The 19,303-nt window shown below is 41.4% G+C and overlaps 1 protein-coding gene across 2 annotated transcripts in view; it reads right to left on the reverse strand.

Moving 5' to 3' along the window:
- Window positions 1-7,679: 7,679 nt before the first annotated feature.
- Virma (vir like m6A methyltransferase associated) overlaps window positions 7,680-19,303 on the reverse strand; it is a 67,872-nt gene continuing 56,248 nt past the window's right edge. Inside the window, exons 18-24 of one of the 2 annotated variants that reach the window (XM_031366602.1) lie at window positions 17,063-17,215; window positions 16,491-16,651; window positions 15,016-15,112; window positions 12,477-12,643; window positions 11,462-11,793; window positions 8,761-8,904; window positions 7,680-8,021 (exon numbers count right to left, since the gene is read on the reverse strand). In XM_031366602.1, coding sequence (XP_031222462.1) covers window positions 7,867-8,021; window positions 8,761-8,904; window positions 11,462-11,793; window positions 12,477-12,643; window positions 15,016-15,112; window positions 16,491-16,651; window positions 17,063-17,215 — 1,209 coding nt within the window. In that variant the 3' untranslated portion in view covers window positions 7,680-7,866. The remainder of the gene's footprint in view (window positions 8,022-8,760; window positions 8,905-11,461; window positions 11,794-12,476; window positions 12,644-15,015; window positions 15,113-16,490; window positions 16,652-17,062; window positions 17,216-19,303) is intronic. The other variant, XM_031366603.1, reaches the window with a different exon arrangement.

Here is a 19,303-nt window from a genome sequence, read left to right on the forward strand (position 1 = left end):
GGTCCCGCCCCCGACTCTGATTGGACGACCGTCGCAGCTCAGACACCTTTGCATTTCCTTTTGCTTGCGGCTAGGTTTGGTTCCGGTTGACTGCTAGTGGTTCCAGTCTTCAGATTCTAGCTGAGGCGACAAGCCTCACAACTTAGATCAGTAAATTATGATTCGGATCACAGAAGTGTGTGCATCACTGAGTTACACGAAATCCTATTACTCATTCAAGTGACATTGAGTAGTAGTAGTTGCAGCCCCAGATTTACAAGGCCTTTTAAGTTCTAGGAGTATAAAGACAAATGCGTGATTATTGGACACTCGTGAAAAGGAGAAGGGCTCCTTTAGACTTAAAAAAAAAAAGCACTATTTTAAATTATTGTAGCAAGGTTTTGATATCATTCAAAGGCCTGCCCGAAAGAACTTCCAAATGCTACAATAATGCCGATCTTTCTGCCCTAAGAAATCTGAGAGAGTGGTTAAAGGTCATTCGCTGGATTTTATACAAGTTTGACAAAGAATAAAAAGCGCCCTGTTCTGGTGTATTTGGACACCGTACACATGAAGTACACCAACACAAGTGCCTGCAAAACACCCATACATATGAAACTTAAGTAAATCCTTCCTCCAAAAAGTTTTTTAGAAACATTTGACCAGCGTAACTTCAGAAGCCACCAGCATTGTAAGAGATTTAGTGATTTTTCTCTTGAGGCTCCCACACTCACACTTACTTCTGTACCTAAGAGCTGCTGTTTCTGTTAAAGCCTTGCTTAAATATATATAAACATATCTTAATAAACTCAAACTTGGCCTTACACTGACTTCTGAAATTATTTTCTATGGCAAAGTCAAGAAGGCCAGCCTTACCTGAGCAGAGGTCTCTGATGAGACCCCTCCGGCCACGACAGGTAGAAAGCTGTTGTCTGCCGCCCCTACTCAGCTACTGCTATGGTGCCTCATATCCATTCTTCTACACATATTCTCTCTCGGCTATGTCCCAGGATGCAGCTGAGTTTAGCTGGGGACAGACTAAACCCAATGGCTTGTAAGGGAAAGTAACTTATGGGAAACCCATTTTTTCCATCACTCGCTGGGCTCAGCTCACAACACTGTCATTCAAGCAAGGAAAAAAGAAGGAAATCTAAGCAGATGATAGAATACTCACTGAAGTTATTTGGATTGCCAAGATAACTACCTGCTTACTTTAGTCTTCCTCCAAAAGGCCTCCTTACTTTCAAAGAAGGGACCAAAACACCTAGTTGTTTAGTAACTTCAGAAATATCTCGATGTGTGTGTTTTTTTATGGTATGCACTTATTCGCATGCACATCACAGAAGGTCTGTAAAGAGTCCCAGCATAGACGAAGACTGGAGTTACCCAGGAGTGCTTTCTCCCCACGGCCTGTTTTCTTTGAAATGGACTCTTGAGGATGACCTTGAGTTTTCGAGTCCCCTGCCTCCATCTCCTGAGAGCATTCTCCTTTTGGCCTTGTTTAAATCGTTTAAGTCTCTGTAACCTGGGCCAAGCTTTACATTTTGAAGGGATATACTATCTGACTTTCAGTAAACTAATCCAAGCCAGAAGCACGCCTTTAATCCCAGCACTCAGGAGGCAGAGGCAGGTGGATCTCTGTGAGTTCAAGGCCAGCCTGATCTACAGAGTAAGTTTGAGGACAACCAGGGCTACACAAAGAAACCCTGTCTTTAAAAGCAAACAAACAAACAAACAAACAAAATCAAGAGAAGTACATTTAAGCCAGATATGCTGTCACATGCTTAAAATCCCACGCTCAGGAGGTTAAGGCAGAAGGCTCACCATAAAAGAGCAGTCTGGACTACATAGCAAGACTGTCTCAAAAAGCAAACAGAAAGACAGATATTGCAGGATTTTCCCTGTCCAATTACATTAGTGCAGAGGAGGTCTGTGATTGGACAGGGAAAAGGGAGGCGGAGCTAAGAGTTGCAGAGAGACAGAGAGCATCTCAGAGGGAGAAGGAAGACGGCTGCAGATGTGTACCCACGTGGTGTTTACCAGCCACAAATAGCTATGATTTCACAAGGTTAGAAATATTGGGATAAAGCTTTTATCATTAGCAATTGGCTCAGAAATTACTGTATTGACATTTTATAAATTGTGATATTGATACATAAATCTGGTTTATGTCTTGATTCTACTGAGGTACTGGGTATGGTGCTATGCAACCACGAGGTTGGTGGTTCCATTTAGTTATTGGAATGTGGGATCGCCAATTACATGTGCTGAGGAAGAACTAGCAGCACTAGGGACAAGCAACCAAGAGTTGGGGATGCAGCAGTTGGGGGCTAGCTGGCAGGAGGGCAGGAGCGTCCATCAGGCCCCGTGGAGAACTGGTGGGTTCGGGTTTTTTTTAGTATTTCCCACAACAAATAGATAAATAAGTAAATATTCTTGTTAAAATGGCATGTAGACACAAAAATTGTACATATTAACAGGCACTGTGAGATGCTTTTACTTGTGTATGTACTGTATAATCAGGTTAAGCACACCTACCTCTTTAAATGCTTATTTTTTTAGGGTGAAAACTTTGAAAACCTTTCCTTCTGGCTTTCTGAGATATGCTATACACAACTCTCTGCAGTCATTCTACTATGCAAGCTCGTGCTGAAACTTTTTCTAGCTTTCTGAGTGTGAACTAGAGTTTCTTCATAGTTACCATTTCACTTCATCTGAAAAGCTACAAGTGCAAAAGTGAAACACAGGCATTTTTATTTCATGTGCACTGTTGCTTTGCCTGCATACATGCCTGTGTGAGGGTGTTAGAAGCCCTGGAACTGGAGTCACAGACAGGTGTGAGGCACCATGTGGGTGCTGGCAATTAAATCCAGGTCCTCTGAAAGAGCAGCCAATGCTCTTAACCACTGAGCCATCTCTCCAACCACTATCCACCCCCCCCCTTTATAAACATTATTTAAATATAGGCATTTTTTTTAGTTGTCAGTAACAGTTTTAAGTACAAAGCAAGTAATGTAATAAGTTCTCTATCCCCTTTCCGCACACATAGCCCAGGCTGTCCTAGAACTCCCTTTGTAGACCAGGCTGGTGTCTCACAGAGATCCACCTACCTCTGTCTCCCTGATTAATCCCTGTCTGGGATTAAAGGCATGCACTACCACACTTTGTTTTTTAAAGGAAATATGGCTCAGGACTGTTCAGAGAAGAACAGCACAGCAAGCTGGTTTGTCAGAGGAGCAGACACAAAACTGCCGTTCAGGAATGATGTTCATTCGAGAAAGGGCCTGGCCATGAGGGGCTCCCAGTGGAGGAGCGTGACAAAGGCTGCAGTACAGTGTACCAGAAACAACATGAAGGAAAAGAAAAGCTTCTCCCTAAAGTCTGGAGAACTCCATTGAAATGGAAAGCTCAGAATAAGAGTAAGGGAGAGCCATGCTAGACAGAATGATGCAGCAAGGGAGACCCCCAAGAAGAAAGCTTTTGGAGAAAATCCCCCAAAAGAAGAGAATATCTGACCTTTTTAATTAGTGCGGTGAGATGGCGGGAGGCTGGTGGGACGTTTCACACCACCCGCTTTAGTTGGAGACAGCGTACATGGGGAAGAACATAAACTGGAGGCCGCAAAACCATAGTACAAACTGCTTAACCCTGTTGTAGGAAGAGAGCTGGGGGATGGGATGTAGGCATCTGATTCCTTCAAGCTGCCGCTGGCCTCCTGCAGTGACCAGCTTCATAAAAGGGGAAATAAGACTGATTTAATAAAGCCAATACTCAGCAGTTGTAAGTTGCCCAAGCAAACCTTGAATTTACAATCCTCCTGCCTCAGCCCCCAAGCCTGACTCTAACCACTTCAAAATACATCATACATTGCCACTGACTATTGTGCTAAAGAAAATCAAAACTAACTCTTCTTCCTGAAGCTGGGCACTAGTTATTGACAATGTTAGTCAACTCGTTAACCAACATCAATATCACAGCTCAACATTTCTACTGGCTGGGGATTGGACATCTGCTTTTAGTCTCTTCACACTATCCCTAATGTCTCTTAGCCACTATATTCAATAATGAGCTGCCAAGCTTTACATTAATATACCTGTAGTGTGTCTCTTCTACCTCATACTTCCTCTCCAGCACATACATACTTAGCTGTATTATATTTCAGAATGTATGTTGGCTTTTTGTTTGGTTTGGTTCTTTTCAAGACAGGGTTTCTCTGTGTAGCCTGGGCTGTCCTGGTACTCACAGATATTCACCAGCCCCTGACTTTCCTCCCAAGCATGGGCTTAAAAGCGAGTGCCACCACTATCTGCTCAGAATATGCTTTTAAAAAGCTTCAGATAATTTAGTTTGTTTATATCACACAGTAAGTTAATGAATCACAAAACCAGGATTAGCACATGGCTCTTTTCAACTACCAATTTTCTTAGATTTCCATCAAAATAAGCTTCAGGGGAAAAGTTACTAATATCTTTTAATAGCTTTTTACATGCTCCTAGAGTTATTCAGAAGACATTTTTAGCCAGAGTAAATAGCAACTACACCATTCCAGAGCGTTTAGCCATCTAGCATCATCCCTAGAGAAAGCAATTTCTAGCAGCTGCCAACTTAAAGGGAGCTATTAGGTTGCTTTAGTTCAAAGCAGTCCCAAAGTATTCCCAGTCGCTCTTAGCAAGAGCCATCACTGAGAACAAACAGAGTTTGCCAACTTGAGTTCTTTATCAAAATTTACTACCTTGAGAACATGTTTTAAAAGTTGGTTTTTCATTTTGGTTTTGTTTTGTTTTGTTGGTTGTTTGGTTAGTTGATTGGTTCTGGTATGTGTATGTATGGTGTTTGCATGATATGGCTGTAATCCCAGCACTTGGAAGGCAGGATTCCAAGTTAGTGGCCTGGCCAGACTGCAAGGCAAGATCATGTCAGAGGGGGAAACAAAACAAAACAAAGAAAGCAATGCAAACCAAAATACCTGCATTTCACTATTTTATTTTGTTTTAAAATAAAAACTGTGTTAAAAATTTATTTTAAAACCCCAAAGTGTAATGACACACTAACAATAACCAACTTGTCAAAAACTACATTTCACAGATTCAGAAGATGCTCAGTTGGGAAAGTGCTTGCCACAGAATCATTAAGACCTGAGTTTGGATCCCTAGCACCCATATAACACATCAGGCATGGTAGTCCACACGCGGACTCTAGGGCCAGGGAGACAGAGACACTAAGGTCAGTGAGCTCCAGGTTCACTAAGAGACCCTATGTCAAAAATTAAAGATGGGCGGGGCCAGACAGACACCTCAGCAGGTAAAGGTGCCTACAACTAGATCTGAATCTGAGATCCACATTGTAGAAAGAACTGACTCCCAAAAGCTGTTGTTCTCTGACATAAAACACACACACTGCAACATAAGTACATACAAAATACATGTTTGTTGTTTTTTTTTTAAACGAGAGGGCTGGAAAGATGGCTCAGTAGTTAAAGAGTACTTGCTGCTCTAAATTTTAGAGGGCATACGTTTGGTTCCTAGGACCAACATTGAGTAGCTCACAATTGCCTATATCTCCAACTCCAGAAGGACCCCTTACCTTAGGCACCTGCACTCAAATGCACAATACCCACACATACATACATACATACATACATACATACATACATATATATATATATTAAGATCTTAAGAAAATGGTTACAACCGTAAGTCTTATTTACCATGAAAACTTTGTAATTCTAAGAAGCACATCATTAGTTGCTTCAGACCTCCAACCCATCAATGTGAAGTTCGAGTTGTTTAGCTGCCGGCACCCTACAGAGCCGATAGCACCCAACTGCTAGTTTCCTCCCTGGAGCTGAGGCTGCTGTCTGCTGACCTCTTCCCTGCCTCTCACCTGCTGGCCTTCCATTTGCTACTCTGCTGGTACTTCAACATGTGCCATTTCTCTAGACTATGGGCTTTTGTGACCCCTTTAACATCTCTGCATTACTTCCTTTTTGTTTTGGGGTTTTTTTAAAAAAGATTTTATTTGTTTATTTATTTATTATTTACTTCTGCAGTCCAGGATCTTACCCAGGGAACTGTGCCAACCATGATAGGATAGTATTCCCACGGCAGTGTAATTAATTAAAGTCCTCCCCTATCTAGCTTGTCCAGAGACCCACCTCCCATGATTCTAAATTCTATCAAGTGGACAACACTAACCATCACAGTACAGGCACAAACTGATGTGAACTGAAAGCATCTTCAATGTAAGACTCAAATAAACGAGAAAAGAAGCCAAGACCCCCTTACAGATGTATCACTCACTCTACAACCCAACAAAACAAGTAGCATCCTGATGCTACAGGTGGAGAAAGCTAAGGTACTTGATTCAGATGATGTAGAAATAAGATTCAAAACCCAGGCTGGCAAACTCCTTACACTGTCTCTCCATGATAGAAGAGGTTCTCAGCTATAGAAAGACATGTGAAAAACCTACAAGGAGTGCCTCACCTCAACCTGACTACACCAAAGGCCTGACCATGGAACTGTGAGATTTATTATTATATAAACCATCCAGTCTATTTTATGATGTTACAGCAGCCTGGGCAGACTAAGAGCTTGGGTTGTTCCAGACTAGTAAGAAGATTTTCATCACCTTGTACTTAAGCATCAAAATCCTTATATCTGAACTTTCTATGCACATGCATGTGTACATGTGCGTGCCCGCACACACACAGACATGCACACACAAAGAAGTGCACATATAGACACACATACACACAAATACTGCTAGTAGTTAATCATACATGCTAGGCAAGTACTTCTACCAATAAGCTAAACCCTCAATTCTAAAGCTGAACTTCTCAAGGCCTTTTTCCCTAATAAACAGATATTAAATGCACTCAAGTGATTCCCCAAAATAGAGGCTGTTAGGATGGAATGAGACTCATACACTTATTTTTGTTTAAGAGAACTCTATATTTTATGCCATTTATATAGGCTCAATGATTAAGACATACCTTGGGGGAAATATGGCTCCTTGGTCAAAGTTATAAGTTTTATTTCTGAATATAAAGTAGATGCTTCTGATTCCCAAAATAACCATATTAGGATAAGCCAACTTTTAGGTTTAAATAACTCTATAATAAAATAGCATCAGTAGGTCCAAACCTGAAGCAAAGTCTGTCCTTCTAACATAAGGAAGTGTTTTGCTTCTTCTGGTCCAGCAATGATTACTAAATTGTGTAGTGGGCACCTTAGTAAATAAGCATGAGTGTTTTAAATTTCTGAGGAAACAGCAATACCTGCTGGACACCACACAAACTACTAATTTGAGGTAGTTCACATTTTCAGCACTGGGTAACACTGGATGACTTTCCATGACAGCACACATTTGTAACAACTGTTCAGCAGTTTGATGGGAAGGCTGCTGTTTCCAGGGTGAGGCCTTGAGCGGTGTCCCGTTACTAGTGGTGATGGTGGTGGAAAGCCTTCAGTTGCTTGGATCTAACTGTTTAATAAACAAAAGTATCAAGTTTGCTTTTGGCCTAGGGACACTGTGAAAAAATTCCTGAGACACACTAAAGGGTGTCACAGGTTAAGAAAGTTGGGGAATATCTATAGTATAAGCAAGAAAAATACAAAACAAATCATTTAGTTTTTCTCTTTCTACTGGAAACTTTCTAAATAAATACCATATAAAAATGGGAAAAATATATACAAACATACATACAAAGTTTGGATTTTTATTGAAATCTCGTTAAGTATCAAACAAAATCTGCTTTCTTCAGATAAAAATATTCTCTCAGATGTATCCAGATATAACTGCTAAGTCTAAATTGGTCCTTCAAGGTCTGTTTGTTTTTTGTCCTCATGAAATGTCCATTTACTTGGGGTGTTCCCAAGAGCACGTCTATCGAGTAAAGGACCGTACATGCCGGCCTCTACCACTGCCTCCACTAACAAACTTTCCTCTCGAGCCTCCACTGCCACTATTTGTACTAGCCCAGGATGGTCCAAGCCCCCCACGGCCTCTAGAAGCTCGATCCCGGGGACTAGGGCGGTAACCTAGAAAAGAAAAACAAGACCACTTTAGTTCAAACAAACATCCTTTCCTTGCCTGTTACATAGTGCTTATACTTTTAAACAGGTGAGCTGTGACTCTTGAGAATTATATCCCAAATACAACTTATTTTAGAGCTGCAGAGATAGCTCTATGGCTAAGAGCATTTGCTGCTTTTTCAGAGGACTGTACATGTCGGGTAACTCCAGTTCCAAGGAATCAAGTATCTTCTTCTGCCCTAAACACACACATACACACACACACACACACACACTCACACACACATACACACACACACTCACACACACACACTCTCTCTCTCTCTAACACACACATGTGCACACACACACATTTTTTTTAAAAGGAACTTAGTTTTAGAATGCCTATTTAAAACCAAAGCTATGTCTGACAAGAATCCTAAACCTGAGATAGTAATGTACAAAAAAGATTCTATGCTTATACAATACTGTACATAGAACAGTATCCACTATATGATGCTACTTTTGTTATCAAAACACTTTGCAGTCAAAAGGCACCATAACAGCTGGTTTGTTTTTTTAAATATGGCCCATTATCATGAGACATTTCAGATTACACTGGCAGTTCAGTTTTATTCCCTAGTATAAACCTAACTTTAAAATAAGTCAACATGCTAAAATAAGTCTCTCCCAAAACAAAGGGTATGACCTTCACAATCTGAAAAGAAGGACCGCCTCAGGAGGACAAGTGGGGAGCAACACACACCTGTAGAACTAAGCGGCCTTAACGGTGGAAGAGGACCCCTGTTAAAATTGCTCTGGCCCCCTCGACTTTCATTATAATTTCCTCGAGGGGTATTCTGGGCACTCCAACTCGAGCCTCTTGTTCCTTCCCGACGACTGTAGTTTCCTAAACACAAAAACACAATCAACTGATTTCACACTTGGGTTGCTTCCCTTGTTTGGGGAATTTCTGAGTAAGGATCTTGCCATGTAAGAGCCAGACCAGCCTTAACCCTGCGGTCTTCCTGCCTTCCAACTCCTGAGAGTGGTGGTTACAGGCTACTCACATCACACCCCACTATCCAACTCGATTAATGAAAATCTGACAGGCTCTTGCTAATCCTGAAGGTGATATGGCAGAAGCTGAGCATCTCTACAGTGAGCATCATCACACAATAGTTAAGTGCAGGGTGACTACAGCACCAGACTGTCACGCTTCAAACATTATTCCACCACTTACACTCTCATCTGTAAAAGGAGTTCTCAAGAGCTACACAATAAATCCCTGAGGACAGTTCCTGATGCCCTCCTGTGTAAATGATTCTATTAATGCAAACTGAGTCCCCTTCATTCACCTTCCTAACTCAGCAGTTTAGCAGTGAAGAACCACTCTGGCTGGGTTGTGATGGGACATGCCTGACACTTCAGCACTTGTGACGTAAGAAGACAACATTTCCTTGACTACACTTCACTGTATAGTGAATTTCAGCCTGCCTCAGTACATGTAATACATAAGGGATACATAAGACCTTGTCTCAAATAAAATGAGAGTGTGTGTGAAATAGAGTAGAGGTAAAGGAAGAAGACAGTCGGAGGGGGGGGAGGGACTGATTATCTCTGAAACCAGTGTGGGCACATATGCATGTAATTCTAGTATTTTCTGAAACAGGAGGATCACAAGTTTGGGATGAATCTTGCTATATAGCAACACTTCGTCTAAAAACTAAGTGAAACAATAACAATAAAGGAGCAACATTTGTAAGTATATTCAGTATCTAAACTCTTCAAACAATTTAAAATAAACACAATCTTTAAAAGAAAATAAGGGTGGGGAGATTACTCAGTAGTTAAAAGCACTTACTGTTCAATCACAAGGACCAGACTTCAAATACTAGCACCCATGTTTTGTAGCTCATAAATGTTCCTAACTGAAGTTCTAAAGGATCCAATGCCTGCCTAGTCTGCACTCTGAAAGCACGCACATACATATATGTGCATGTGGATGGACACATACACAAACAAAACTGGATTTAAAAAGGAAGAAAAAGATATAAACCATGTACATGCCGCCCAGCACTCTGCAACATCAGTACCAGGAAGAGAAAGGCAGCAGAGTTGTGAGTTCCAGGCTAGCTTGAACTACATGGCAATAACCTATCTCTGAAGGAGAATGCAGAGAACAATGGGAACAGCACAGAGGGGGAAAAGCAAGCTACAAAAGCATGAGGAACTGACTCTGGATCAGTAACACACACAGAAATGTTGGGCAAGCATAGGTGGCCCACTTGTGATGCCAGCACATGAGAGGCAGTGATAGGGCATCCCTGACCCATGCCGGCTACCTAGTCTAGCTGAATCAACACGCCTGGGGTCAAGTGAAAGGTTCTGTATGAGTATATAAGGGGGAGAGCATTTGAAAAAAACAACCAGTATCAACTGACCTCTAGCACCCATATATACCTGACTCTCATCTGCACACATACGCTCATACACACCACTTATGAGTGAAAACTAGGAAAGATTAAAAAATAGGTAAGAGAAGCAAGAGGTCAACTATAGAGAGCAACAAGACTATGCTGAGAGGTGTAATTGTAAAAATAACACGTGTGTTGCTCAGGAGGGACATATAAAACTGTTATTGTGAGAGCTGGAAAGATGGCTCAGGCTGCCCTCCAGAGGACAGGGTTCAAGTCCTAGCACCTACATGGTGGTTCACACCTGTTTTAACTCCAGCTTCAGGGATCCAATGCTCTCTTCTGGCCTCGTTGGGCAATAGGCACACATGTAGTGTACAGACACACATACAAGCAAAATACCCACATAAATAAAATACATTAAAATTTTCTTCAAGTTGGCATGGTAGTGCACATTTTTAATCCTAGGACTCTGGAGGTAGAGGTAGTTGGAACTGATCTACATAGTGAGATTCAGACCACTCAAGGGTACATTGTGAGACACTGTCTCAAAAATACTTTGTTTCCCCTCTATGTAAAAAGGAAAATAATTAAGAAAGAAAGGGCCTGGAGAGAGGGCTCAGCAGTTAAGAGCACTGACTGCTCTTCCAGAGGTGCCGAGTTCAATTCCTAGCAACCACATGGTGGCTCACAACCACCTGTAATGGGATTGGATGCCTTCTTCTGGTGTGTCTGAAGACAGCTACAGTGTACTCATATACATAAAATAAATAAATCTTTAAAAAAAGGGAAAAGTAAAGGAAGGAAAGAAAGGAAGAAAAGAGAAAGAAACCTTCATAACTAAGGAAGGAAAGAAGGAAGGAAGGAAGAAAGAAAGAAGGGAGGGAGGGAGGGAAGGAGGGAGGGAGGGAGGGAAGAAGGAAGGAAGGAATGTAGGTATAGAGGCAGCTTAAGTGTAGAGAGAGAGAAGTTCCTGAGCCCATTCTATCTAGGTCACGTGTTTACTACTCTGTCACTCCAGTCCATTAGAAAGCAAACATAGGCAGTTACCTTTCGAGGCAGGTGGTGTGAAAAACCTGTTCTGACTATGAAAAGCACCCCGACCTCCTCGATTGCCTGAAAATCCACCACGAGAGGAAATCTTCTGTGAGACCTTGAGTGGCCTTTTTGGTGGGGGTATTCCATCTTGAGGGACCACTTCTTTACTTTCAGCTGCAACAAAGTCATCCACATGCATAGATGGTGGCCTACTCGTGTTCTGCTTTCTCTGACGGAAAATATCATGGGGCCGTATGCCCTGTCCAAATCCTCCCCGGCCCCGACCTCTTGGTGGTGGCACGACATGAGCTCGTTTGGCAGGTTCAATGTATTCAGATTTTCCACTGTTAAGACAAAAGCACTCTATGAGAAAATTTTTCTTTTTCAGATTTCTAATGAAAATGTTATAGTCCATCTTTACAATACTAAAAATGGAATGGCACTCCACTATAGGAACTGTTCCACTTTCTGTGATAATATAACAAACTAGCTAAAAATCATATGCTTGTTTATTGATAAGACTAACAATATTTTTGTTGTTGTTTTGAGACAGGGTTTGTCTGTGTAGTCCTGGCTGTCCTGGAACTCAGAGATCTACCTACCTGTGCCTCCTGAGTGCTGGGATCAAAGGCATAAACCAACAACACCCAGCAAGACTAACAATATTTTTTAAACAAACCAGTCTGTTTCTTAGTCAATGAAAAAGCAACACAGGACTTACAAGTGCCCTGAGTTCAAACCTCAGCAACAGCAGCAACAAAAGAACAAAAGCATACACCAGTCACTTCCTGAAATTACTCACTTTAAACATTATTATACTTATGCCAGTCAAGATGGCACACACTTTTAATCTTAGAATTTAGGAGGCAGAGGCAGGCAGATCTCTGTGAGCTTGAGGTTAGCCTAGTCAAAACAGTAAGTTCTAAGATAGCCAGAGCTACATAATAGAAAGATTTCTGTCTCAAAAGGGGGAAGGGGTTTACAGTTGTTTATCGTAAAATACAATCATCAGTAGAAGGAATTTTACCTTGAAGTTATGAATGTCTCATGCTTATGCTTCCCGAGTTTAAATCCCTTAGTAGTCTTGGTTCTTCCTGGAGATGATGGTTCTGACAAAAACGAGCGCTCTAGTTCTGAGTGCAAATCAAAGTCACTGCAGCACTTTTCAGAGAGCTCAATTAAGTCAACCTTTACCTGCAGTCATAAATAAGACAACACAGTAAAGTGTGTGTAACTTTCACTACAGAGACTGCTATTACCTACAAATTCTAACTCACACTCATGGTAATTTGCTTATAAATCTACCTCTACCTTTTCAGGAAGTCACATCATTAGTATTAACAAAACCAGAAAGCCCTGGGAATTCAACTAATTATTTCGTGGCATTCCTCCTCAAAGCCACAGGTCTGTAAATCTAGGGAACGGCTATGTGACAGGGAACTCAGGATTATACTATATAAATTAATAACTGAATACCCAAAGAATATGAACAATAATGTGGAGACAATGCAATGGCCACCTTGTGTGATTGCCCACATCAACTGGAAAAGGGTTATGTGCTGCAGACTCCCAAAAGCTTGATCCATTTCATGGCATTCCAATCTATGCTTAATGTCAGAGAAACGATAATTAAAGCTACTTACAAGGTCTAAAATTTCTCTAAATCCTGGTCACAGTTATCACTGTGAGAGAGTCCTGTTTAAGTTTAAAAAAGAAAGTTTAGCTGAGCGGTGGTGATGCCTTTAATCTGAGCACTCAGGAGGCAGACGTGGACAGATCTCTGAGTTTAGGGCCAGCCTAGTCTACACAGCGAGTTCCAGGACAGCCAGGGATACCCAGAGAAACTGTCTGGAAGAGTCTCCATATCCCCGTAAAACGAAAGCTCAAGTTTTGTCTTGTTTTATTTTTGTCAAGCTCTCTGTCTGTAGCTCAGTGTGGACTAGGAAGGACTATGTGGCCCAAACTGGCTTCAAATTTGTAGCAATTCTGTCACCTTAGCGCTAGAATTTCAAGTGTGAGCCACCACTCTCAGCTGAAAACGAACAACTTATTACACAAATATTTTAGATTGTACTGCCTAATATAGTACTTTAGTCATCAACTCCATGTGAGGCTGTTTGCCCTTTCTTTTTAAGGTTTACTTATTTTCACTGTATCTGTATGAATGCTTTGCCTGCGAGTATGTATGTGCCTGGTACCCACAGGTCAGAAGTGGGCATCAGATTCCCGAGAAGTGCCAGGAAGTACAGGCACGTCCTCTACAAGAGCATCCAGTATTCAGTTGTTGAGCCATCTCTCCAACTCCCATGTGGGAGTATTTAAAACTATAGCAGGGAAGACTCGATCCTAATAAAATTCAGTGCTTATTGTTAAGAGAGAGGTTCTTATTATAGCAAGCTTTGGCATGCTTGAAACTCACTGTGTAGATCAGGCTGGCCTTGAGCTCACTGATATTCTCCTGCCTCAGCCTTCCTAGGACTGAGATTACATGTACAAGCCACCATGCCTAACCCAAAATTCAGTGTTTCAGTCATACTACCTAAATTTTAATTTTCCAAGAGGTACACAAAGCTACTGGCTACTATACCAAAGGAGGAAAAGCATAGAGCATTTCTATCTCTGTACAGAGTTTACTGGGCAGCACAGTTCTAATGAATCACTAAAAAGTTGATAGTAAAAAGAAATTCTTTAATACAATGTTAGTTATAGTGTGTATGTGTTTTCCTTAAAGGAAAAGCAGCTCTCAATATACAAAACACATCTTTTTTTTTTTGTTGTTTTTTGTTTTTTGTTTTTTGTTTTTTTGGTTTTTTCGAGACAGGGTTTCTCTGTGTAGCCCTGGCTGTCCTGGAACTCACTCTGTAGACCAGGCTGGCCTACGAACTCAGAAATCTGCCTGCCTCTGCCTCCCAAGTGCTGGGATTAAAGGCGTGCGCCACCACCGCCCGCCACAAAACACAGCTTAAATACAAAGGAATCCTTCCTGCCAGTTTCCGTTTCATTACTCATCATGAATACTAGTATCCTTTGGACAAGGGAATATACCCAATAGATTTCTTTGATAAAGAAAATAGGTAATACAGAGGTACAGTACGATATGGCTGACAACACCTGCACAGCTCTGAGAAGCACACAACAGCCTGCATTTACACTAATGAACCTCTGCAGCACTATGCTTAAGAATATCAACTACTGCTCCCAGGGCAAAGGCCATACCATCCTTTCCTGGAACCCAATGCAAAACCAACAGTCTTGTCAGATATGTTATTCTGTGCTCTAGCAACATAAAGAAACCATGTGCTCTAGAGGACATATGCAAGAATGTCACGTTTTCCCTCATCATAATCTCAAAATACAAATTATTAACTAGATTAAAGTGAAATGAATAGTATAAAAATGATGAATTCTAGATTTCAATAAAGTGGGTGACTGTCATAGAGATAACATGAATTTGCCCTCAAATGGACCTTAAGTGTACATTATATAAACTGTTAGAATGGTATCAACACACAAAGAAGCCAACAGAAATAACCTTTTCTAAAAGTTAGTAATAAAATCTTTTATACCAAATCCAGATCTGTATCGATCTCTTCAGCCTGAAATGGAGTAAACCACATAGATTTCAACTGATCATCCATGACATCAGCCAACACATACGCAGTCCTAGAAGATGAAAAAAGTATTTGGTCAAAAGCAGAATCCCAAAATAATATCTTATCTAAGTAAAATAAAGTAGTAATAGGATTAGCCCCTAATCATTCAAAAAGCTATTCAAGAATCAGGAATCCTTAAAGACCAAAGCTTCATAAAATAAACCCGGTAGGGCCCAGGTTGGAGGTTTCCATTGGGTCTGTCTCCTTGGAGCTCAAGAGCACAGTCTGCAGAGCCCCTCCAGAACCAACTATGCAGGGATCATGGGGGCTCACAGGGACTGAAGCTGCAATCACAGAAGAGCCTCCATGGATCTGCCCTAGGTCCTGTGCATACATGTGATGGTTGTTGGCTTGTTGTTTGGGGTGGGAGGGGGCTCCAGACGGTAGGAGTGGGGGTGTCCTGACTCTTGGAGACCCTTTGCCTCCCTCAGCCCTGATGTGAGGGTTTGTGCCTGGTCTTACTGTATACTGCTGTGGCATATTCAGCTAATGTCCCTGGGAGGCCTGTTCTTTTCTGGCCAAGGAGAGGATGCTGTGAATCTGGGAAGTGAGGAGGTTGGAAAGGAACTGGGAGGGGTGCCTTGAAGAAGGAACCAGTGGAAGGTGCCGTGAGAATGTACTGTATAAGAGAATAAATAATTTTTTTTAAAAAATCCAACTCTAATAGGCTTGGGGCTCTCAGTAAATCAAACAGAGCTGGGATTTATTTCCAAAACTGCAGGTTGATAGCACTGTACCAATTTGAACAGAAACTGCTAATATTTAAATTTTCTAAATACAGAAACTAATTGTGTCATGTTAGATGGTCAGTAAGGCTACAATACTCTAAAGGTCAAAGAGACAGATGTCCTCAGTTCAGTATCATGGTTCATATTCATTATCTAGTAGTCAGAAGGCTGAGGCAGGAGAATCACAAATTCTAAACCAGACTAATCTATATGAGATCCTATTTTCTTTCTATCTTTTTTGTTTGTTTGTTTGTTTGTTTTTTGTTTGTTTGGGTTTTTTTGTTTGTTTTTCAAGACAGGGTTTCTCTGTGTAGTCCTGGCTGTCCTCGAACTCAGAAATCCACCTGCCTCTGCCTCCCAAGTGCTGGGATTAAAGGCATGTACCACCACCGCCCGGCTAAGATCCTATTTTCAAAGGAACAACCACAAAAAAGAAGTTATGTGTTCTCAAAGCTTGGGTCGGTTGACCTTGGTCTGCCAGCCTGTTTTTATTCAGGCTATGCCAGGCATAGATGTGTATTTTTATATGAAAGAGCCTATAGTCTGCAGACTTTGGGATTTTTACTATTGCTTTAAACAAACACTTGGTTTACCCAATCTAGACTCTAGAAGCCATTACTTAAGTGTTCTCTACTTAAACTCAAATCCTGGTTATGTTACCTGTTGTTAAATAGATTCTGGAGAGACTCTGGAGCTGACAGTACTGGCTCTACATCCTGGTCACTGAGAGGCAAAGGCTCACCAGATGACTCCAGCATCTGCTTCAGTCCAATTACACTATCCAGCAAAGACTCCAGATTGTCATCATCTTTTGAATGTTCCTAGACACAAGCACAAGCAATGAAAGGTGCCAGCAAACAAAAGCTGAGCGTCTAAGTCCTTATCTACCGATGGGAGCACAAGAGGTGGAATTATACACCAAAGCTCTAGAACACCCAGAGTCACCAACTTAAATAAACATATTAAAATAAGACAAATCAAAACCCTCGTCATTTTATCTCTCAACAGTGGCAGCAGAGGCATCCTGCATTCAAAAGTTAACAGTTCAAACAAAACTCCCTCTGTTTACTCGTGAGACTCATGACTTGAGGAGAAGTGCACGCCAAGTCATAAATGCAGAGAGCTCCCCCGTCAAGGGTTCTCTTACTTCAAACAGTCACCATAGAAGGTGGAATTAGCCACACTGAGAAGGAACGCTGATTCATTACTACTTTTTCTAGTTTTCTTTTTACCAAAACAAGCTTCTCTAGTTCAAGGAACAGACTCTCTGGACTCTCTTCTTTGCTCTGTAGGAGCTGTTTTAACTCTGCAGCGTTAAGACTCATCGTCCGGGGTGGGTGAGCGCCCTCTCCCTCCATGAGACCACTATCGTCTCCACAACAGCCCTGTAAATGTCACACACAAGTTAAGTTTGAGAACAGAGAAATCTACAAAGATGCTTGTAAATGTATTCACCTATTTCAGCCATTTGCTATGATATTCCCCTCAACGCTATAACTTCTAGAACTCAACAAATGCTAGTTTTAAAAAGGACTTAGTTTACTGAAAGTGAAAATGTTTTAGGTACATTAATAAACAGGTAAATACATATATTTAAATTACTGACATATATTTCTCAAAAAATACATATTTAATAGCAAACACTTGCATTGGTAGGATAGGTAACTGACATGTTGGAGAGGCAAAAAAATGCATGCCTACAAGAACAAAGAACTGAAGGAACTTGAATTACATCTCTGAAGACAAAAGAGGCAATAAGAACAGCAACTATCATATGTAAGGCCTACCACACAGAAAAACAGGTATTTCCTACTTTAAAATCATATTTATCATAAACACACAAAAAGATGCATGTTAGATAGTTATGTACATGCCAAAGAGTAGTTACAAAGCCGGGCGGTGGTGGCGCACGCCTTTAATCCCAGCACTTGGGAGGCAGAGGCAGGCGGATTTCTGAGTTCGAGGCCAGCCTGGTCTCCAGAATGAGTTCCAGGACAGCCAGGGCTATACAGAGAAACCCTGTCTCGAAAAAAACCAAAAAAAAAAGAGTAGTTACAAGTCCAGCATTTCTTGGGTTTTTGTTTTGTTTTGTTTTGTTTTTCTGGGGTGGGAGGTGGGGGTTGTTTCAAGACTGGGTTTCTCTGCATAGCCCTGGCTATCCTGGAACTCAACTCTGTAGACCAGGCTGGTCTCCAACTCAGAAATCTGCCTGCCTCTGCTTCCGAAGCGCTGGGATTAAAGGCGTGCGCCATCACTGCCTGGCGCATTTCTTGTTTTAAATGACTCAAAATGAATTATGCTCTACCAGGAATAAAACCTCAAAATAAAAGTGTCACTACCAATCCTGATGCAGGATTTAATGCTTTTGTGTTGAGTTTTCCGAAGTTTAGGTACACCATGTGTGTGTAGGAACCCGTGAGGACCAGAAGAGGATGTCAAATCCCCTAAATCTGGAGTTCTTAGCTGCCTGTGTGGGTGCTGGGAACCAGGTGCTCTGCAATGGCAGTTCACACTCTTAACCACAGATCTCTCCAGCCCTTAAGATTTAGCATTTTCAACTGGCACGAACATTTACAATTTTGTTTGGAATTCATAACATTTGTCCTCTAAATCTTCAAATGTCAAAAGCAAAATGAACATTCTTCTTTAAAAAAAAAAAAAAGAGTTCTCATATAGCCCAGATTGGCCTCAAATTTGCTGTTGGCCTCGAACTGGTCCTCCTGCCTCCATTTCCCAATTGCTAGGATTACAAGCATGTGCCACCCAATGAAAGTGTATTCTTAACAAAACCTGTCTCCATCTGACAGTGGAGCACTTGCTCTTTTCAGAGAACATGAGGCTGAGGAAGTAAGGGCACAGGCTTTAACAAGAAACCCACAAACCACTGGGTCTATAGTTCTGCTGCTGTATGCTGAACGGTGGGTAATCTGATCCATGTGTTCTTAGGAAAAAAGATACACAAGTTCAAACAATGTACTGAAGGAGTCAAGGTTCTATCCAGACCATCCTTTAAAGGAACAGCTTAGAAACTGAAAGATTCTAGACATCTCTAAGAACCCAACCCAACCAAAACAGTTTGCTTATCTGTTGGTTTATTTGCAGTGGGGATCAAACCCAGGGTGTGTACATACTAGGCAAGAGCTCCACTACTGAGCTACATTCACAGACCCTAGAAAGTTTATAAACACAATACTTACATTTTAACCCATTTGATTCTAATTAAAAGTAGCCTTAGAAAACAGAGGATCAATAGCTGAGTGGAGGTAATGCACACATTTAATCCCACGACATGGGAGGCAGAAGCAAGTGGATCTCTGTGAGTTCGAGGCCAGCCTGATCTATAGAATAGTTTCAGAACAACCAAAGCTACACAGAGAAACTCAGTCTCGGGGGCCAGGGGGGTCGGAGGAGTTGGTAGAGGGTCAAATTTACAATATGATGTTAAGTAGTAACAATTCTTTTTTTTTTTTTTT

The sequence above is a fragment of the Mastomys coucha genome, unplaced genomic scaffold (assembly GCF_008632895.1).
Source record: "Mastomys coucha isolate ucsf_1 unplaced genomic scaffold, UCSF_Mcou_1 pScaffold14, whole genome shotgun sequence".
Taxonomy (NCBI): Eukaryota; Metazoa; Chordata; class Mammalia; order Rodentia; family Muridae; genus Mastomys; species Mastomys coucha.